Source organism: Ixodes scapularis, unplaced genomic scaffold (assembly GCF_016920785.2).
Source record: "Ixodes scapularis isolate PalLabHiFi unplaced genomic scaffold, ASM1692078v2 PGA_scaffold13__105_contigs__length_92229423, whole genome shotgun sequence".
In the NCBI taxonomy this organism is placed as follows: domain Eukaryota; kingdom Metazoa; phylum Arthropoda; class Arachnida; order Ixodida; family Ixodidae; genus Ixodes; species Ixodes scapularis.
The window spans coordinates 31,066,036-31,089,119 of record NW_024609839.1 but is presented as its reverse complement, the minus strand read 5'-3'; the positions used below and the strand labels follow the sequence as shown (position 1 = coordinate 31,089,119).

The 23,084-nt window shown below is 46.2% G+C and overlaps 1 protein-coding gene across 2 annotated transcripts in view; it reads left to right on the top strand.

Annotated features, from left to right (window-relative positions):
* LOC115320391 (post-GPI attachment to proteins factor 2-like) overlaps positions 1-22,674 on the top strand; it is a 31,588-nt gene extending 8,914 nt beyond the window's left edge. The window contains exons 2-6 of one of the 2 annotated variants that reach the window (XM_040207277.3): positions 8,805-9,057; positions 12,865-12,921; positions 17,384-17,490; positions 17,575-17,683; positions 18,678-22,674. In XM_040207277.3, coding sequence (XP_040063211.1) covers positions 8,805-9,057; positions 12,865-12,921; positions 17,384-17,490; positions 17,575-17,683; positions 18,678-18,820 — 669 coding nt within the window. In that variant the 3' untranslated portion in view covers positions 18,821-22,674. The remainder of the gene's footprint in view (positions 1-8,804; positions 9,058-12,864; positions 12,922-17,383; positions 17,491-17,574; positions 17,684-18,677) is intronic. The other variant, XM_029980514.4, reaches the window with a different exon arrangement.
* The last annotated feature ends 410 nt before the right edge of the window (positions 22,675-23,084 follow it).

Sequence of the window (23,084 nt, the reverse complement as noted above, 5' to 3'; positions counted from 1 at the left end):
TCTCGATTATGATTGCCCAGTGAAATTGGCGTGCTCCAGAACGACCATGGAATTTGCCAAAAGACGGCTAAAGCTCAATGAGAAATGGGGAGGGATGGTAGAGGAGCGGTTGGAAATACTGCGGAAAGAGATTGTAGGGTGGCGCCAAAGGCTGAAGTCCGGGAGCTGAGGGAGGGCCTGATGGCAAAGAGAGATAGCTTAGCAAGGCAGTTGAAAGGGTGGATTGAGGAAATAGATACAAGGGTAGAGGCACAAGGAGAGGAGCGGGAAACAGTGGAGTCTGAACTGGAAGGGCTAAAATGTAGAGAGTCAGATGGTGGGCACGCACAAGTGGGAGAGCCGAGTGCTGACGGAGGTTACCTTCCCCAGCAGAGGGATGAAACGAGCAGCCAACGCCGATGTTCAGCCAGATATTCAGAACACGTGGGGCGACGGGAGGACAGACAAATACAGCATCAGAGGGCACGAGGAGGAAGGCGACAGGACACGGGTAAAAGGAGATGGAGCACAGGGTGGTGTGGTTGGTCGGAAGTTCGAATGTGTCGAGATGCAAAGACGCGGCCCTAAAGACGGTGAGGTATGACGAGAGGGTGCAGGTAGAGGACGCCAGGCAGGTGTTTTAGTGAGGTAATGGATAGGGCCAAGGACAGGATCTGGGGCAAAGTGAAGGGAAGGAACCTAGTCGTCGTACACGCAGGGATAATTGACGTACCCAAGTTGAAGGAGCAGCATCCGGGGAAGCCAATAGAGGCGAGAGTGGCCAAACTCGGAACCGTCCTGGAGGGGGTGCACATTGTGTTGTGCGCCATCTCAGAGGTCCAGAAAAGGGGGCCGGTGGTAGCCAGGCAGATTATTGAGGTGAACAAAGTTATACAAGGAGGGGGGGGGGGACGTGAAGGAGGCTCTTAGGTACGACGTGATAGATGTCAACCAGGAAATCCATAGGACTGGAGCACACCGCCCTTTCTTCTGTGATGGCATCCAAGGGGTGCACAACACGCGGCCCGCGGACATGACGCTGCGAGATGAGCTCAAGGCGGCAACAAGTGCGATGATGCCAGGTATTGAAAACCTGTCTGATAGATGATGAAAACCCGCGCAGTCCCCAGTAAACATTTCTTTGGGCCTGCATTATTTTTGAGTCGTGCACCCCTCCGTTACACCATACCATCGGGGAGGTAGGTGGGCTACAGGATGGGACGTAGAGCTAGGTTTTTTTACGGGTGCAGACGGACCCTAGGAGAACCCCTGTCTGACAAGGGAAGAGGCAAAAAGGAAGGGCGGGACTAAGACTCACAGGAGAATTAAGAGAATACAACAGAATCGATGGTTCATAAACATGCAAGGTGGCAGGAATAGGGTGAAGCGGATAGAAATTGAGGACCAACTCCAAAAAGAAAATTTCACAGTATATGGGGTCACGGAGACACATCTTACCGCCGAATTAACAAACCTCACTCCAATTGAGGGGCCCCTCCACTTCATCGAGGAAGGCGCAAGGGCCGGCGCTGGCCAATCGCGATGGCGGATCCGTCGTCGTGATTGGCCAGCGGTGGCCCTCACGCGTTCCTCGAGGAAGTGGAGGGGCCCCTCAATGGGAATGAGGTTTGTGAATTTGGCGGTTAGAGTCATGGAAGAACCCAACGAGCTTGAGTCTTACTTATGCTCTACTAGCTTAAGTCTTACTCAAGCTCATTGGAAGAACCACCTTTTATGCTAGAATACACGTGGATAGAATGCAACAGGAAAGGAAGGGAATGGAAAGGGGAGGTCTAAGGGCATTGGTGAAAGCACAAGATTGGAAGAGAGTCAAGGAAGATTGTAGGGACCCTTTTCAAAACTCCACCAAGCAACATTGGTGGCCACCATTTCTTGGTTCTTAATTTCTAGGCTAGGTGGCGCAAGCTACTGCCCATTATAAAGGGTATAGCCGTTAGCATCCATTCATCCATCCATTGGGCACGAGGTGCAACACAACGAGCTTGTGCGACTAGGTGTGAGAACATTTGTGGATGAAAGGTAGTATTAAGAATCTGCCAACACTTTTGGGATTTGCATATATTTGGGGACAGGAAAGGATTCAACGAGAGGAAAACGAAGAACATATAAGATGCATAAAAAGAGCATCAAGGAAATTAGAAAAGACTATGAAATACAGGGTGATTCAAGGAGAGGCCAGGCTCTTTAAATCTCGGCGTCGTATGCTTGTTCGTTGGCGGCAGTTGGCGTTGCGACCGCTTGCGCCATCTCTTGTCTCCCGTGCGAAACTGTGCCGTGTTGTTTGAAGACCTGTGGCTTCACTGCGTTTTCATATGAGCGAAGCATTTTTCTTTCTTTACTTTTTCCTCAGGCAAGTTCGCTCTTTGCAGATTTTACAAAAAAAAAATGCACCATCTGTGGGCAACGCTGCACAAAGTTGTAGCGCGATAGGTTAAGAAACCGAATTTTGCGGTCGATTTAAAGAGCCTGGCCTCTCCTTGAATCGCCCTGTACTAATGATAGGAGGTATGAATGCTCACTTGGAGGAATTTGATGGTTTCACAGATGCGACAGGAAGGATGTTACAGGAACTATGCGAGGCCTTAGGTCTGGTACTGGTAAATGCAGAAATCAAATGTGAGGGAAAAGTAACATTGGAGAGGAGCAACTCCCAATCAACAATAGACTACCGTATTATGTCCCACAAATTGTACAAGAGAATGAGTTGCATTGAAAGAGACAAAGAAGGAATGAAAAGCTTAGGGAGTGACCATGGTGAAATTTGGTAGGACACAGCCAAAAAAGCTAGAAGACAAGATAGGTTTTAGTGGCACACAGCTAAAGGAAATATAAAAAATTGAGGACACTCTAGCCACACAAGCAGAGAAAAAGGGGTCTTACAATGAATTAGAAGAAATACTCAAACAGCAGTTGAAATAAAACCAAGCGAGATCTAAGAACAAATGCAAACACAGCTAGGCCAAGAAGTTGGTGGGATAAGAAAGCCAAGCAGCCATAAATCGGAGACGAGAGGCATCCAGGGATTACAGACGAGCAAATAAGGGGGGTGCTTGAGCAAAGGAAATGGAGAAGAAATGGAACAGACTTCCAGGGAAATGAATCAGTGGCATATGCTTTGATGCAGGACAAGATAAGAGAGGACGAAATGAAATGGACTAAGGAAATTAACCGAAATTATAGAAATGCAGCCAAGAAGTCTTGGGAGCACATAAGTTCACAAGATAGAAAAAGATGTGTCACCACTCATTGGCTACTGGTGCTGGGACACAGGTAGAGGGGGAGGAGACGTGCCAATATATTGGAAATGTTTTCAGATCTAGAGCATCCAGAAACCACAAAAAGAATAGGTTGTATAGTGGCAGCCAAGTACCACAGATTACACCAAGAGAATGAAAAAAAGCCAGAAGCAGGGTGTCAGCAGAAACATCAACTGGACCAGATGGCATACCAATGAGGCTTGTGAAAATTCTTGGCAAAACAACTAAATTCATGCTGTATCAGCAAGGTTCGGTAGCGCCAACGGTAAGTGTCTGGATCTTTCATCACTTTTTTTAATACGCAAATCGACCACGCATGAATGTAATTTCAGGTTTTTTTAGGATGCTTAGAGCTTGTAGATTGAGCTATGTCAATAAAGCGAGGATCTCGGAAGGCACTTAGTGCCCCTTTAACTCTTTCCTGGCCGCGCCCATAGGCCATCGATCACCGCTAATCGATGGTTTCCAAGCGCGGTCAAAGCACGCATGTTACGGAGGCTAACTCTGACAAACCGAAAATAGACAACGTCAGTTAGAGCACACTAACTTTCAGAAGCGATAGCCGTGGGTGGAGGACACATTTTCTATATTCAGAATTTTTCTTATTTGTCGGTTAATTTGACATAGCTGTAGAAGTTTCACCATTTATATGCCTTCTGCACGTACACTGTATTTTCAAAAAATAAAATTGGAAAATCTTTTTTTCTGCATTATATTAAACTCTGTTTCTTTTGAAAGAACAACTACCTAATTGGCCACGTTTTGATGTGCCATATTGCTTCGTACACAAGCTAGTTTGAAAAATAAAAGCATGGATCCTTCGAAAATGGCTACTTTTCCCATGGTCAGGAAAGAGTTAAGGTGTTTACATTCAAACTTTAGAAGTTTATAAGAACTCAAGAATGCCTTCAGCTTCTGTTTAAAGGGTAACTGCAAGGAACATATTTTTAAACAGCCTAATTGGGAAAAGCATGTCACAAAACAAATTTTCCGCCAAAAACAATTTTTTTACAGCAATAATTATTGCGCGAGACTCATTTTAGTTTGCGGCTATTTTGTCCGTAGGGATGTCGCGAACCACCCTAGGTTTGATTTCGAAAGGTTTCGATATTTGCAAAGCGAACTGAGGTTCGATTTCGAAAAATTTCGATATTTTCGTACCGACCGAGGTTTGATTTCGAAAAATTCGCAACTTTTGTCCACTGCGGAGTTTTGAATTCGAAAATTTCGAAGCTTTCACGGTTTCTAAAATTTCGAATTCGAATATTTCGAATATTTTTTTACTTCAGGTTCGATAAATTCAAAGATTTCAAAATTCTTTGTAAAAAAAAAATTCGAAAACTTCGAACGCTTAGAATTTTTATAGACATGAAGTTCGAATAATTCGAAGATTTCGAATTTCTTTTTGCATAAAGGTCGAGAAGTTCGAAAGTTTCGATTCTCTTTTAACGCTAAATTAAAAAAAAACAAAAAAAAAACAACTTCGAAGATTTTGAATTTTTTTCTAATCCAAGTTTTCAAAGTTCGAAGCACGGTTTTCAAGTTCCTCCACAGTTTGTTTCAAATAACGTTTTCACGACTCGCTGGTTTTCACAAAATCAAGTTTAGAAAAGTTAGGGTGTGATATCTAGATTCTGCGAAGTTGGTCAGGCAATTAAATGAGACGACGAGTGTCCCGGACGTGCTAGAATATTTGCCAGTGCAGAATTGTGACCGCCAGCCCCGGGGGGAGGGGGGGAGGTGTCTTTATCACGCAGTAGTGATTGCACGAACACACTGTTTTACGAGACTCATCCAGTTCGAAACGGCCAGGGGCGAGCAGGAGGTTGAGGCTCAGAAAAACCTTGAAGCGACCTGGCAAACTAGCTCGCCACCTCTTGCACGCTGGTAGTAATCCGATCCGGTGCTTATTTTAATCTGAAATTATTTATGCATATATATAGCTACTGTCGCTCTTCACTGCATAAAAGGTTGCGTAGATGGTCATTGTTAGAAACTCGTTGTCAGAAGGCACTGCTCGTCACATGCTTAGTGGTTCGGAAGTTCAAAGCTGTCTTTTCGACCTAAACACCTGTGCCGATAGTAACAAAAAAAAAAAAAAAAAAAAAAAGGAATAAATGCGGGAATAAAAAGCAGGAGAAAGAAAAAACTATCAAGAATTTGTCGGAAGAGTTCTATTATTGCATATTCAGAGGTTCAGAACTTCGAAACAAGTTTCTTTTACCAAAATGTGTACAGGCTAAAAGAAACACGTCCCAGGAACGTGAAGCGATAAAAAAAAAGTTTTCTTTTAATGACGTGCTGAACTTGAACACTATTAGAAATCCTCTCCCATGAGTTAATTTATTCCTTAACGTGAAAAAACAATAAATATATTATTTCGTATTCTGCAGATGGCAATGATATGTACTGTTAATTTAAATGCGATACCTCAAACAACTTAGACGAAAATAAATATCAAGTTTAGGTTATAATTGTATGCAGATACATGTTTGGACATTTCTTCGAAACTCACGTTGAATAACAATAATCACATCTTAAGACGGTACTTACCTAGGCTATACACAGATCATTCTTAAAAAAAGTATAACATATCTACCATAAATAGCTCCGGCTGCAGCGTGCTTCAAATCTGGCACAAACGATAATCGTCAAAAACCCGTCGTCCTTCCTCGCCCCTTCGGGGATTTATTTCTTTAAACCTAAGCATGCCAGAACGTTGAAATAAATGACATTGTCTTTCGTAAGAAACGCAGCACCGCGCGTAAAAGTTCGAGAAAAAAAAATTACGAATGTACCCCACTACTTGAAACCAAATGAAACCGTCCGCCGGTCTTTCGAAGTTCGACGAACGTCGAACTTTTACCCTAAAAGTTCGAAGTTCGTCGAACTTCTGACTTTTCACAATTCGGAAGTTCGAAACTTTTCGAATCCTCTTGATAAATAAGTTCGAAATTTCGAAATTCATCGAATTTTTTGGTCAGTCAAGTTCGAAAGTTCGACAAGCATCGAACCTTGCAGCGCAATAAGTTCGAAAGTTCGAAAAAGATAGAATTTTTTAGCGTAATAAGTTCGACGGTTCGAAAAGCGTCGAACTTCTTAGCTTAACAAGTTCGAAAATTCGACCTCCGTCGAATTTTACGATATAAACAATTAGAAAAATCGAAATCTTTCGAACCTTTCGAACCGCTTGATTCGATCATCGAAACTTCGATTCAAAAAAAGTTCGCGGCATCCCTATTTGTTCGTTTTAAATTGTGCGCCACAAAGTTGGTATTATACGTCACGGAGTGACGTATAGCAGCCACTCCGCGCGCGTCGAAAGAGCGGGAGTTTCAAATTCTGAAAAGTTGTGACTCCGACTAAATTACGTCCTGCGGCGTAAATATTGCTAGAAAAAATTTGTTTTTTCGCGGAAGATTTGTTTTGTGACATGCTTGTCCTAAATAGGCTGTTTAAAAAAAACTTATTTTTTTTTTTTTGCTGTTATCCTTTAAGGCAGTGGTCGGCAACCTTTTGGCGAAGCGGGCCGAGTCGCCGTGATGCCTAGGCGGAACGGGCCGGACGGCAAGCAGCGGGGAGAGGGGGGTTAAAATAATAAAAAAAGCACTTGCACGAACTTACATTGACGTACACAAATCGAAAATGAACGGTTTCTTTATGACAAACAACATGAGATACGACATTTCCACGAAAACCTAGAGACTCCTCTCAGTGAGACTTTTGGTGTTGAACTGCGCTCGCCAAACTACGTCAGTCACTCGTGAGCGGAAGTTAGATTTTATGCACTTCATTCGTGAAAAAGTCTGCTCGCAGACGGGCAGCGAATTAGTCAACTATATATTTTTTTTCTTTAGTTGACATGCGTAGGGGGGAGGGGGGTTACCGGGAGGCTGAGGGCCGTATGATATTACCGCTGGTTGCCGACCACTGCTTTAAGGGAAGACCCTGGACTTGAACATTTTTCTGTGATTTCTGATCTAATTTATATCAAATTTTTACATCTACAATAAGTCCTTGTGCAAAGCACAAACATAAGCACAATCTTGACTGTCTTTATAGTTTCCAAGAAAACCTCAACTTTATCACATGTTTCTGTTCAACTTTTTTATAATACCCCCATAAAAAATATGGCACAAAGCATGTCAGAATGTTCTAATCTTTTACAAACAGTAGAGTGTGCAAGAAATGCATTGTGATAATTTCAGCAACATTCCAGAAATTTTCACGAATGAAAGCTTTTTTTTTTTTTTTTTGCTGATTATTCGAATTGAGCCATTGAAGTCTTTGCCAATTAGAAAATTTTTTAGTTAAATTTTTTTAGAATGTTACACTATCTAATCTAAAAGGTATTAAACCCTGAAAACTATATTCAGGTTCAGGTTCTAGATCCTAAAATATTGTAGATGAAAGTTTTAGTTGTAATGAAAAAATTAACTGATAAAACGGAAAGCTTTTCAAAACATGCTTACAAATAGCATGGATATGAAATTTTGAATCAATGTAACTGTAAACATTTACTTCCCGAGTGTAGCACTTTCATGTTTTCTGTGACTTAATCGACAAAAAGAGTTATTTTAAAGGTGTGCTGAACCAAATATTTAAGTGTCCATTATAAATGGTGCACAATCTTTCCACGAGCCAGCAGCCGCCGCTGTGCACGGGCACACGCAACGAAATTGATGTCGGTATTCTTCATTCGCGCTTAAGATGACAGTGAAATGTATGGGCTCCAGGCAAAAGGAGGAGAAAGAAAGGCTTTTCATCCCTACAAGTGGAAGCTACGTGCTTCTACTTGAAAACCTGTGATCGGGGACAAAAAGAGGGTCGATACATACAACGGTCGTCGCTTGTTAAGGGCTAGTTTCCCCAGTATCGAGTCCGCGGACAAGCAGCGTGTCGACACAAAACTCCAGACAGCTACCGCCATCTATGAGCGATGGCGGCAACCTTTTCAACCTTTCCACTCTGGTTTTACTTAGAGTGGAAAGGCTGAATTTCTCTAGGCGTCTTCCTCTATGCCGTCCTTGAGGTTGTCCTAGACGTTGTCCTTGAGGTTGTCCTGGACGTCGTCCTTGAGGTTGTCCTAAACGTCGTCTTTAAGGTCGTCTGAGAAGTTGTCCTTGAGGTCATCCTAGAAGTCCTCCTTGAGGTCGTCCTAGAGGTCATCCTTGAGGTCGTTCTAGACGTCGTCCTTGAAGTGGTCCTAGACATCATTCCTGAGGTCATCCTAGGCGTCGTCCTCGAGGTTGTCTTAGGCGTTGTCTTTAAGGTCGTCTAAGAAGTTGTCCTTGAGGTCGTCCTGGACGTCGTCCTCTAGGCATCATCCTAGACGTAAAGATGACAGCTTCGCTGGTCCTCCATCTTCATGTGAAGTGGAAGGGCTTTACGTTTTTTGCCCCTGGCCTGGGGTTTGCGAGACGTCGAGAGTACACCAGCTCGCTCGTATATTCGCCGTTATTTCTTCATTCGTAAAACATAACTTTTCTTGTGATTTTTTTGTTTCAAGACACCCCCCCCGTAAGCCGGGCGATTTGCTTTCTCCAGGTAGCCAACCTACTCCCGTCCATCAGTGCGGCGACCGGGAGTTACATGCCCCAGCGGTACATCTGGCGCACTGGCATTGGGCTCCATGCGGCTCCCAGGCTGCTGGTCAGCTTCATGTACCGCCGTTACTACGCCGCCATGCTGGCTGACATGCCGAGGTACCAGTTCCTCGCGTCCACCGCGTTCTGGCTGAACGTCGTCGAGAACTTCTGCCTGTTAGGTCTAACCAACGTCTCATCGAGCGAAAGCTATCGTGAGTGCGCCCGTTTTACGAAGCGGTTCCGTCTGCTTTATTTGGAAAGACCACGTAAGAATGAATTGACTTCCGCCCAAAAATGAGTACAACTCTCGCTCTGTTGGCGACTGGTGGCTGCCGAAAAAATCCACCCGGTCCGGGATTCGATCCCGGGTCCTTTCTAAAACAAGTGGAGCGCTCTACCAACTAAATTAACCAGTAGCTGGCAGTCACTAAGGCCCACTTCAAACGGGGCAACTTTTCCAGCAGTTTTGAGGTTGCTGGCGGGTTGTTCCCTTGCTTTCCCTAGATAGACGCGAATTGCTGAGATCGGGTCTGGCTCGAACAAGCGAGCAACTCGGAGCAATTCGAAGACATTTGAAGCGGCTGCAGCCAATCAGGGACGCAATGTTTTCACGTGGCACCCCTGTGGTGGTGATGATGACAGCTAAAGACTTAATTCTGGTTTGAAATGGATCGCTTTTGGAAATAATCATTTTCAGAAAAATGAGTTAATATTGTCAACGCCGTTCAAACAAATAAGAACAGGTTTTTAGTGCGTAGCTGGGCGTTTAAATAGTGAAAGAAAAATCAAACTTAATGATGATGATGGCAAGTCGGAGCAATTCGGTTGCTGCGTGTGATAGGGACGGCCCGTGTTGCTGGTGTTGCGACGTCGAGTTGCTGGGTGAAATTTCTCCGTCTGAAGCGGGCCTAAAGCACAAAAAATGCTTTTGCGGCGTCAATCGTTGTTGGTGAGGCTTTGCGGCAGATTTCGAAGTGCATCTGTGTGCAGTTTGTGGCCCGCTAAATTTAGTGGAAAAATTTCTCCGCAAACTTTAGTAAGAAATTAGTGTCACGTGACACTGCGACGTCACAATTTTTCCTCTAAATTTAGCTGGAAAATGTCTCTACTAAATTCAGCGGGAATTTAGCGTTGTGCTAAGTCACAATGTCGTATGTGCAGTGATCCTTTCGAACGATGGTATGTTTCATTGAACCGACCCGCGGTAGCCTAAACATCATAAATGCTGTCGCGAAGATGTGGGACAGTGCTACCAGGCTCAACATCGTCCTAGAGGACGCCGCCACTGTGGCAGTATTCACATTTATGAGCTTCAATAAAATCCCGGAAGGGGGGCGTGCCGACTTGTGTCAACCCACCCGTGTTGTTTGGATTACCGTTTCTTGGTTCAGGATGAATTACGACATTGTGTCAGAAGTGGGGTACGGACAGCCACAAAGGTAGAAGACCAGGGACGGCCATTTATAAAAGAAGTATGGCTGAAGAGAGCTGAGAAAACGTTCTTGGTGTGTCGGAGAAGACAAGATGGCGGCCGAAGAGCAACAAGAGGAACGGCCAGACAAGCCTAATTTCAGTTTTTCGCCACCAACGCAGTTCGACTTCAAGCGCCCAGAAGAGTGGGCAGCATGGTCTCGCCGCTTCATGAGGTACAGGAGATTATCGCGGCTTATCAAGGAAGACAGGCCAGCTCAAGTGGACGCTTTGATCTAATGCCTGGGCGGAGACACGGAGGATGTACTGGCAGCAGGGACGCTGTCAGAGGAAGAGAAGGTGCACTTTGACGAGGTGATGAGGTGTTCCAAGGCCACTGTGTGGGGAAAAGAAACAACATGTATGAGCCAGCAAGATCTCACCAGCAGTCCCAAGAGCCGGGCGAAACAGTTGAGGCATTCGTGACAGCCCTGCACAAACTGGTGGCTCACTGCGGTTACGGAGCACTTAGGACGAATTGGTGCGTAACCTGCAAGACGCGAAGCTGTCCGAGACCTTGCAAAGTGGTTCAGAGCTCGCCTTAGAGACGGCGGTACAGAAGGCGAGACAGAAGGAAGCCGTACAAAGACAGCAGGCGCTCGTGTGTCAGGAAAACCAAACGGAGGAGCTGTCATCTGTAGACGCTCTGCAGAAAGCTTCCAGCAAAGGCCGTTTCAGTTCCGGGCACGCAGCAAATGATACTGCGGGACGAAAAAAGTCGCCGCACAGGTCAGCCCACGGTTGCACGAGATGCGGCGGCCAAGGGTTTCGCAAAAGAAATAGCTGCCCAGCATCCACATCCAAGTGCCACTCCTGTAGCAAGAGAGGTCACTGGCAAAAGATGTGCTACAAGAAATCTCTGCGGGAGGTCACCGCGGAAGAGGAAGTGGCTTCACCAGACAGATGGACACTAGGTGCATTAAAGGTGGGAAAAAAAACAGCAGCATAGAGAAAGACACTAAACCAGGGGTGGCCAAGCTGCGGCTCGCGAGCCGTATGCGGCTCTTGCCATGTTACAGTGCTGCTCGCGGCTCCCTCCCAACTCCCTGCCGGTCACACGAGCACACCCCGAAAAGAGAAATGGAACGCACTTTAAATCGAAAGGCAGGTTGCAGTTTGGTAGTCTTGTGCTACTGCCTTAGGTACACCCGTGAGCGATACAAAGGTGAACAGCCCTCCTCTTGTTGTTGACGCTCCTGCAAGTTTTGGAACATGCTCTGTTCTGATAGCGTCAGCAGATGCCTCGTCCTACAAACTAGCTGCAGTGCTGTTGCAAAAAGATGGACAAGGGCTTGTGCGTCCGGTTGCTTTTGTATCCAAAGGTCTTAGTGAGACAGAAGGAAGTTATGCACAAATAGACAAAAAGGCTTATGCAGTCACAGGGGCATGCAAACGGTTTGAAAAATTCCTGATACAAACAAAGTTCCATCTGCAAACAGGCCATCGACCCCTTGTCACACTGTTGGGAGACTGTGAGTTGCATATGCCAATCCTGCATGCATACAAAGGTTCAAGCTGAGGCTCATGCGCTTCGACTACTCCATAAAGCATGTGCCTTGGAAAGGGTTATGGACGGCAGATGCTCTGTCCAGGTCCCCTATGGAGCCCCCAGAGAAAATGGAAGAGGAGCTAGAGGCATATGTTCAGCTAGTGAGGCTTATGTTCAGCTACGGGCCATTACCTGGAGAAGGTGCGGGCTGCACAGAACAAAGATCTGGTGTGCTGTAAGCTGAGAGAGTTCGGCTCAACGGGCTGGCCGAACAAGACCGACATCCCTCCCGAGATTGCGCCTTGCTTTGAGAACAGGAACAGCCTTACCATACAAAGCAGCGTCCTGGTGAAGGACAATAAACTTGTAATCCCCAAGTCACTGAGGAAGAATGTGCTGTGCAAGTTGCATGCAGGGCACCAAGGAGTATCCAAGTGCCGAGAACGAGCAAGGAGGTCAGTGTGGTGGCCAGGATTGAGCACCGAGTTGGAAGAGGTGGTTGCAAACTGCACAATTTGCATCCAAGAGTGCACGCCAAGAGTGGAACCTATGATAGCCTCAGAGCTTCCAGAATATCCATGGCAACGAGTGGCAGCAGATCTATTTGAACTGAAGGGCAGGAACTATCTGGTAGTAGTTGATTACTACTCTTGGTTCATAAAAGTATGCCTGCTACACCAAACAACATCAGAGGTGGTTGTGGCCCACCTCAAGTCTGTGTTTACCCGCCATGGGATACCCGAGGTGTTCAGGACAGACATGGAACCGCAGTTTACGTCCCAAACTTTTCAAGAATTTACAAAGAAGTACCAGCAATGCAGAGCTGGTAATTCCAAAGCAATGGAGAGGCAGAATAAATGGTTAAAGTTCCTAAGGACATCTTGAAGAAGGCAAAACCCTGACCTGGGACTTTGAATATACAGAACCACTCCAGGCCCCTGTGATTCAGTCCAGCAGAACTGCTTATGGGATGACGGCTACATACAACACTGCCTATCTTTATTACCATCCCAGCTGTTCCTGAAAATGCCCAACCACATGTTTTTTGTTTTTTTTTCAGAGAAAGGAAAAAGAAGAGAAACGAAAGCAAGCCAAAAGGCACAACCAACAGCACAAAGTAAGCTATTGCAAGGAGCTGCTTATTCGCAACTCCGGTGACCTGTAGGGGGCGCCACCACCAAACATGGCAGCTGGATCCAGGTCACGTCGTCTTGGCCGGGCCGCCTGAACGGGTGGCGCATTCAATTTAACAGATTTTCTTTTGTTTAATGCCCAATTTTATAGGTATTTGAACTGCGACGGTTAAGTGTAGCCGGTGCACATAAACTTGCAGAGCATAGTTTTGTTTTCCCGGTGTTTTTTGTTCTTTTCATGTCAAACTTTCGTTTCTGAGATTTCGTTCAAAACCGAAACTATGGGTTCCGGAGAGACGGTAATAGACTAATCAGTTTTGACCATCTAAGGAAAGCGGCGATGACTAAAGAATTGTTCGACCGAGAGTAATTTTCAGCTAACTCGCATGCCTCGACCATGCAACTTATCTGTCTGCGAAATCGAGCTTTTGTCGTGTGCTCGGTCAACGACACAGGCTGCAGGAAAATTACGAAAATTAAGCAAGCGCTTCTTGAGCCAAGGAGCATGTTAACACGCTGGCGCCCCACTAAGCAGCTGATGCTCGTATTTCAATTCAGGTTTAAGTAGCAATCGAGAAGTCATTTTGACGAGTGGGTTATGTATTATATTATGTACTATGGTCCCACTAAAGCAATATTAGTATATTCTTTCGGTTCAAATATGAGCTTAGTTGACTAGCTATTAAGTGAACTGCTGAATAAAGGTATATTTGGCAGACAGGGAGATATACTTAAACTCAGCCAAATGGTTCTAGCCGGTAGCACGGAGACGAAGGCGGACAAACTGAAGAGAGTCTTCATCGGAGATTCACGCAGAACCGATCTGCACTGAACTTGACTTCAAATTCTGAACGGAAAAAATGAGTATTTTTTTTTTGGCTGGTCGACCTGAGCAATGTAGACTTATATTTCTGCTGGCTTCGACGGGGATGTAATATAAATATTGGAAGGCGCGATAGATCATAATGCCTTGACAGCTTCTAACTTTGCGAGAAGCGTCCCCCACCTTTTGAAAGCAGACAATTTCTCTCATTAATCGTATGCAGCGAGCAGGTTTTCCGCAATCAAGTAATTGCAAAATCAGCCCAACTCCTTCGGTGCGGTCCAGAGGCTTTTTCAGCGAAAAGCAGCCGAGATGAATAGCCAATGCACCGACCGGCATGGGTGGTTCAAACTTGAAGCTAATCGAACACAACCAAACTAAAAAAAAGCAGCTATCGAACCTTCCCATTCACTTGACTGCAACATTAGTGTTCCTCCTGTGAAACACCTCGTTTGTCGTCCTCAGTCCACTGTTCTACATCCTTATAAAGAAACCACATATCAGTTACCAAGTAGTCGTCACTTTGAATAATTCGAGACAGACAAGAAATAAAAACATTTTTCCGTGATTCCTCCCCGTCCAAAAAATCGAAAGCACGCGACTGTGTGTTGTCGAGTAAACGGGCTTTTAAACATGTGATGGAAGGAAACAATCTACTGAGGCTTCACCACACTAATGAACACTCAGGCCAACTTAAGAAATTTTCGGACCTTCTTCAAATTACATCGTTCACCACCGCGCCGACAACACGTGTCTGTGCAAGCCACCAGAGACGCGGAAGTGCGCAAATCGACCTGTTTTGGCTGGTTCCCCGTTTTCCTGCTTGGTGGTGTTTGTTTTGCTGGAGTCGCGAATAGGAAGTTTGGTATTGGTAAGAGACCCTGGCACGACGGGACAAATAGTGAGCAAAACAAACAACACGAGATTGTTTGACAACATCCAGACAACTCGTCAGGAACACCTACACGTGATCCCGACAGAAACTCCAAGAGAGAGTGTCCAGACCCCATCCATCGAGGATGAAGAACCAACGAACGAACCAGCATGGGATCCAGAAGAAGACCCAGCAACAGCTCTCATGCCAGGGGAAGCCGGCGTTGACCCCAGCACAGAGGAAGACGAGCCTTGCATACGCACGAGAGCAGGAAGACAAATCGTTTGTCCATCAAGATTCAGGGACTAGTTCCACCTGCTTTCTGGGGAAAGAGAGATGTGGCAATATTCACGTTTATGAGCTTCAGTAAAACCCCAAGAGGGAGCACACCCAGTTGGGCGCAACGACTTGTGTCAACCCAGCCGTGTTGTTCTTGACGGCTACCGTTTCTTGTTCCAAACCGAATTATGACAGCCACTGTGGAAATAACCGTTTGGTTACTCTGTCAGTACCTTTGTTGGTAGTAAACCTCACACGACACGTCGTGGTGCAAAAGATGACGTAACAGTGTTGCATCAACACCGTCTGCTAAATAGACCTTTTGTGAAAATCCCAAAAGCTTGCACGCACCCAACTGGGTGCGCTCCCTCTTGGGAGTCGTCGGTACGCCCCTCCCACTGCCTCTCCTCCCGCTACCACATGGCATAAGCAGGCAGGCACAGGTTACCGAAGCAACAATGTTCGAGCTGTCGAGAGCCGAGTCAAACGAGCGACAAGCCAACACCTACTAGATAACAAAGCTATAGTGCCAATGAAGATGTCATCATCAGCGAAGGCCAACACTGTTCACAAATCAGACACGGCGATTGCGTCACCGTTCAACTCAGCCGTGACTCCAAGCCGAGTGCCGATGCAGTACTTGCTTCCAATCTGTGTCCAGCGTTGGCCTTCGCTGGTGACGCAAAAATGTCAGCACTACCGCCTCGTCTTCTAGGCGGTGTTGGACAAGTGCAAGGAAATGAGAGAGGGGGTATTGCGTTGGCTATCTTGCGAAGCTGCACCTTTATCATCTCTCTCCTTCGTACCGGACCCATCGTCTGCTGCATTAATGCTTTGTCGAACATAGTCGAACCCTGCCACGGTTGCAGTGAAAAATAAATGGATTCGGTGACATGACGTGAAGGTAAGTTACGACGAATCCCGTATTCAAATAAGTGAATAGCTTCACCTATCACGATGCGTTTACACCGCCACAGATAGAGTACGGCACAACGACATACGACGTTCCGGAGGATGGGCGGGACGGCTGCTGGCGAGAAAGCGCGCAATCTGTACTGAAGGTTCCCTTACTTCCCTGCCATCGTGGCGCTGTACGTTTTGCAACGGGTCTATTAAGCAGGACCTAATTTTGTTAAATTTAAATGTAGCAGCATAACTGTGTACAGCCCTCTGCTGTCGCCGCAATTAATGTGCAAAACATGGCGAGGGACCACCAATTTTTCTTTTTTACTTCATGAACGAATTATTTTGGCGTTAACTTTTATGTTTTACATTGTCGAGGCTGGCCTAGTTTACACGATGCTGCAGCATTGCACAGCATTGGCCTCGCTTTGTGGCTCAATCGTGTGTGCTTGCGCAAGTGGCTTCGACAGCACTGTGGATACTACACTAGCTTTGACAGTGTGGCACAAAAAAAGTTGGTGCCAAGCGTAGTGCTTAGAGTAAGATCTTCACATCCATCATACGTGGGATGGGTATCAATTCTTAAATACAGTAATAAGGTAGAAAAGCTGGTGGGAGTTAGGGTTGGGAAACTCGAGACTAAGGAAAAACTAAACCAAGCGGACTAATGGCGCAGAATTAGGTGCAGGTGTCTTCCATTCCTTTCGTTCACTTTTTTGATGGACTCTCGTCTCCACTTGGATACCACCTGTTCATGCGTGCTACCTCACGGAAAAAGACAGAAAACGCACTGATGAGATGAAATTTGTGATTTCTTTTTAGAGCGCAGCTCTTAGGCGCCCGTTTCCGGCTTGAGCAGCGTCGCTGTCGCCGTCAACCTAACTGCGCGGTGCATTATGGGAAATGTCCCATAACGCACCGCGCGGGACACTCGTGACATCACACGTGACGTCACGAGGGTCCTGCGCAATGCATTATGGGACATTTCCCATTGATGTAATGCGTGGAGAGGAAAAGTGGGAGGAGGCTGTGGTGGAGCAGGAGGGGGAAGCGAAGGAAAGGGGAGGACGAGGAGGAGGGGTAGCAGGGAGGACGGGTATACGTCCTTCCTTCCTCGGCTTTACAGGGTGTCGTAAACATCTTTCATTTTTTTAACTAATTTTTTCTTTGATAATTTCAATCATTCTGGAGTGGAGATTTTCACGTGTTATCGCCAGTTTACAGGAAAATCGTGTACCAATAAGCCATTCCAAAAATTTGCAGTGCCACCCATTTCGGAATTTCTGAATGCAAAGAAACCAGGACGATAGCAAAACGGTGCACATGAGCTATGTGATGCGTTTGCTTTGTTTTTGTGTTCTTAACTCGCAGTAATAAGAAAGAAGGAATTAAGCCACTTCCAGGACTTGCAGAGTGTTGAACTCTGCCCAAGCAACCCCACAATTCCACGCTCCGCGCAGTGCAATGTATATTGACGAGGCCTGGTGGGATTTTCTGGAAAGGTCTCTTTTAACATTATCGGTGTTTGCAAGTGGCTTACATGTGATGATGCAATTTTCTCTTGCAGTCATCCACCGGAAGATGTTTGTGACATTCGTGGTCTCTGCACTCTTGTACATGCTGGTTTCTTGTTTCATCCCCACCGTGGCCTTCAAGCACATGCTGTCACAAGCGGTAAGACTGCGAGTTGTGCCCTATTTCGGCCAGGTGCAAAAGCTTAACACTTGGTGCACTTTCCTTGCGTTACTCACCGAGTAGGAGAGGAAGTCCCTACGCACCAAGAAGCAGCTGATGATCACCAGTGTTTTCTGCTCCCTGCTGGCTACCTACTTCTTCCTGCGTCACAACTGGTACTGTGAGCCTGGAGGTAAGTTGTTGGGGGTGGTGATATTTTCACTTGGCGACAGTGGGGAGGAGCCTTTGATATTCCCAGGGTGTTACTGCACTTGGTCTCTCTGGCTCGTGGTAATAAATTGTCTCTACTAAGTCTCGCAGTACGACGGATCGCAGCGGACGCTGAGAGCAATCCCAACCAATCTAGTGCTGTGAATGTGTCACATGACTACGCACCCAGCGCATCACTACACCCACCTGAAGGCCACGTTATGCTCAAACGGCACTGGATTGGCTCCAATGGCACGTAGCGTCCTCCGCAATTCGTCTTAAAGTAAAGCGGAGCATAGGTGGCGCGAGCTGCCATCTGGTCCAAAGAAATCATTGTACCCATTCGCCTGTCCATCTATCGGGTGTTACCTTGTGTGCGTCGTGTTATTCCACGCTCTGTCAATTTAGTAGAAATATTCGTGGCTTATTGGGTAAATGTCAACGAGGCATAAGTCCGTCAAAATCTCTGTCCTTGCATTAGTTGAGATGAGAGCAACAGTGGTAACTGAAAATGTGTACCTTTTGTCAAGGTCAACTTTTCTGTGCCAAATCGAGGCTGTTGTTTTCTATGGTGCTCTAATGCCGTCTAAGCTGCTTGCGTGATTGCTTGGCTTTCCTTGGCATCTCCTTTGTGTAACGGCACATGCAAACGAGGTGCAAGGCAATGTGAAAACTACACTAGTCTCGACAGCGTAGCATAAAAAAGTTGGCACTGCACACACCAATGATGACTTTACCACCTGTAGCAGCTAAAAGTGGCGAAATGATTGGATCACATGGATGAAATACGCTACTGAGTTTTTTTACAGAGAGTACACTGCAAAAGGGTAGTACACAGGTTTTATCTAACACGCTACTTTCACACACATCCCCGAGAAAACCGAGAGAGCACGTCATTGGGCTGACGTCGCGAGCGCCGCACTTCTTGACCAACTGCCGACCTCTGACCGTGTTACCACCTGTTCTCTCGTGTGCAGTGTACACATTCTTTGCCCTGGCCGAATACATCCTGGTCCTGTGCAACATCGGCTTCCACATGACTGCCTACTGGGACTTTGACGACCAGCAACTGTACGTGTGGTCGCTTCATCACGACCCGTCGGAAGACAAGGTCAGATGAACCACGTCTGCGAAGTCGCTCGTCGCAACCCGACAGTGTTCGCCCTGCAAAGTTTCAAAGACGGTTCTTCGTTGCACACAAGGAGGGAAACCTTGTCAACGGGCCTGCGCTCTTTGTCCGGACCGGCGCACTAGCTCCCTTCTGTTACCATGTCACTGTCGCGTGTCGGGTGCACAAAAGGACCCGCGTAAGGAAAGGTGAGACACAAGTTGGTACCCGTCGCCGGAAACTTTTTTAAGTCCTCTTTCGTTTGGGTGGCTGTGTTGACTGAGGAGCTGTTTTTCCCACCTACATGAGGCTAATATTGCATTGACTAGTTGAGCAGAGAGGGCTGTGTAGCGATTCGAACAGACGAAGCGCATAAATACTAACTAATCTCAAGACTGATCCCTACATTTGCATCTAAATGTGTTGCATTCTCTTGCAGCTGCTTACGACGAGAAAACTGGCCGACACACTGGCATCGTCCATTGGGTAGCCTTGGAACTGCGTGTAACTAGACCAGGGTGTGAAATCTATTGGCATGGACAGTACGCACGTCGCAGCTGCCACATAAAATCCTCTCCTCGCCATGGTTGCACGTGGTGCCACCAGACGACTCTCGATGAGCGTCTATAGACCGACACAGTGTTTACAAACAAGCCCGAATTTGCCCACACCAAGTGTGGGCACTGCGCATGTGCAGAAACCGAATTCGCATGAAGTGAAGCGTCTGCGCATGCGCAATGCCGTTGACGGCGCCACCGCAGCTGCGTGACGTCAGGGCCGCATGTTGGTCTATACATCAGCATAGGCTGGCTACTTGGGCTTGTGCCAATAGGACTTTACCTGGTCGATTGCGTTGCTAGAAGTTGCGGCCAGTACAACCCAATGAGAGTGTCGGAGCGAGGCACGCGACACCACGTCACAGGGCGTGTGTGACATTGCGCCGAATGCGAGGCCCGGAGAAACCGGCTGTTTGCTGGCCAATAGTCACCTGCTGCAAAACCAACGAACTTCGGATGAATGTCCACTTCCGCAAAATTTCCATCTGCTAGAATAGCGAGCTCTTTGATAACAGTTCATTCGACAACCATATATGCTCAATTTACCCGCGAATCTGTGATGGGTGCTAATGCCAGGGCCCAGTGCAATGTTTTGTGTAGAAACAATCGATTACACGGTTATGACCGCCAACGGGCACAGCGCTACAAGGAAAAAAAAGTCAGGTGTGAATCCGGATGTCGTCACATTTTTGGTCTAAAAGTGATTGACTCATAAATTCGTGATTATTTATTCCTTATTCTTCATTTGTTCCTAGAACTACATTTGTTGCGGAGTGCTGTGGCGGTAACAAGGCCCCCTGGCCTTGGCCATGGGGTGTTATTGCTACCTTGCTCTGGCGCTCTTATCAGGTGGCTGGGGCCGCAGCCTCCACAGTTTGCCAAGTTATTGTGAAACAGACTAGTACATGGGTAACGTTTCATGGGCCAGGTTTTCCATGCTTCTCTATGGGTGACACTCGTTTTTAAAGTGCTGCATCACGTGACACTTGGCACTCACCCTACGTGTGTTGCTTAGGCGCAGCTTTGTCGTTCGCCCTGGTTTCGTGCCTCAGTGGCAGCAAGAACAGTTTTATTTTCACGTTGAAGCGGAGGGATCTCTGGCACGGTGTTCAAGCCGGCGCTTGTCGAGGTCGGAACTGGCGTGCCGAGCGGAAAACATGTGCCCTCAGGTGCCATAGCAACAAGACACTCCTTTTTTTTTTTCTCAGTTGCGTTGTTTGGTTGGCAGAGACGCTGTTGGCATAGGCAAGTAATTGGACGTGTGCCAGTAAGACTCTATCTGGTCGATCGCGTTGCAGCGTTTGAAGTGCTGTGTGTCCTCACCTAAGGAGTACCTTACATTGTCAACTAGACTGAAGGTTTTGCAGTACTTGTAAGATCAAATCACACTATGTTTGAGAAATGGTTACTCGTAACAATGTCAGAATCATTTCAAGCCCACAATAAAAAAAAATTGCGTAAAAAGATTAAAAAAATATATATACGTATACGCCGATCGAAAGGGTTCTAGGGCTACCTAATAGATGACACCAGTGTTCCAATGCGTTCTCCTGTCATAACAGGCTACGAGGGAATGCTGTACTTGAGCACAGTCGAAGACAAATGTGCGAAAGCGCCACCTTTGCCAGCTTGAGTAAAATCACAAGCCGTTAGGTCGAAGTAACTACGTTGACTGGTGTTTTTTTCATGCAGCGTTTATCAAGTTTTGTGATTAGGGTGCATTGTTTTCACGCAGTGCATTGAGAGATCTGATACTGCGGTGTTAGGTTCTAGCCGACCAGTGAAAGATGGGCTTCCATCTTGTACCGGACCGTCACGTGAAGACTTTGCCTCCATGCTGCATTTCTTACTCGGAAAGCATTCAAGTCTGTCCTTAGTCTGGGAATTACAATCTCCTCATTTTTTTCACGCGAATCTCACCAGGCGTGCATGGCACAGAAAGTCCGGCGGGACCATCTCTTTCTTGGTCAATATTTTAGAGTCGCATCCTTGTTGTTGAGTTGTCACTTTTTCTCTTTTAACAGTCCTTTTTATGCATTGATGAGATTTGCTTCCTGTTTTCGAGCTTTTTGCTTCATTTTTGAGCGGTAATGGGAAGCCTGTTTACACGTCAACTACTTTGGAGGTATGAATACTTTTCCTTAGCTTTTCATAAGTGCGTTGTTTCTTATACATTTTTATTATTATTACTTCTTTAATTTTGGGTGGTGGGTTGTGCTTTTCCAGCCCTTGTGCGAGAGGTATCCAATTTTATCAATTCACTTCTCTCTGGCCGCTGATCGATCCAATTGTGTTCACATTATGTTAAGTCTGGTCAGGATGCATCAGATTAGACTAGGTAAAATGAACTGCAAGATATTAAGAGGCTTGCTTCATATAGAACATGATTAGAATTGACCGACTGCACGTTTGTCTCTTGCTATTGTTACCGCTGTCGAGCACACAATCCTCGCAATGTTGATTACGAAAGAATTGCTTTCCAGTTATTATCCAAACTTGCCGACATGTTGACAGGCCATTCTGTGCAGCAGTTGATCCCGGTGGTTGTGATCTCCTTCCGAGTTCTCCGCACACACCCCACTAATGGTTGCTTTGTATTTCTTCACCTACCTATGCCCCTGTTTGTTCCCCTCGCTCGCATCTTCAGGTCCTTGTTTTCGGTGTCCGACGTTTCTATGACAATAGACCGATCTTGCCAGCCAGTTTCTTTGTGCCACCGCTGTTGCCATACGTCCCGGGAGCTGTAGTGTTTCTGCACGTGCGACAACCCCGCTGCAGGTTTGTGCCAGCAGGGCGCAGGCCTAAGGCACCTCAGACGTGTGTCCGGCACGCGCGTTTACTGCGTCCAAAAAGATATTCCTTCAATTTCTGCCCGACGACGTCATAAAAGTGTCACACCGTCGCTGGCCGTGATCTTGGCAGTGTCGCAGCACCGGTTGTGGACGTGGCAGGTGCTTGCTCTGCTGCAGGTCACTCCAGTTTGACAGACCACGTAGGGTGACCACCTCCCTGCTAGTGAAATGGGGGACACGCGGGGCAGAGGGGGGGAGGGGAGGGGAGGAGGGGATTTATTAAGACGACACAACGAACCAAGGCTTTGTTAACACATTTATTATCCCGTACTGTTCATTCACCTGCTAATTGTATTGCAGCAATTAAGCTCAAATAATTTTCACTAGCAGTGATAGATTATTTTGAATGCCAAAAATGGTATTACATGTGCCGAAGTTGAAAACATAAAAATCGACTGTACCAGAAGTCAATGCATCAAATGGAAATGAGAAACAGTAAATATTTTTCTGGTTATTGTTTTCTGTCCACGCTTACTTCTATCAACATGGTCCGACACAAATTTTTAACATTACCTATGTTCTTTTTTGACCGTTGCATGTGTGGCTGCCTTCACTAAACAAAAAAAAAAAAAAAAGAAATACACAGCAAACCTTTCGCATTGGCATGGTGCTGCAAAAATTTTTATCATTATGTTCTTTTTCGACCGTTGCACGTGTGGCTGCCTTCACTAAAAAAAAGAAATACACAGCAAACCTTTCACATTGGCAAGGCAATTTGAAAATAATTACGAAATTTTATATTTCAACTTTTGGCGAGAACTTTTTCGTACAATATTCTCCCACCAAAGGGAGAGGCACAGCGGCGCATCCCGCAATGCTTGGATAGATCATAGAGCATGGCGTACCATTTTGATTCACACAATTACT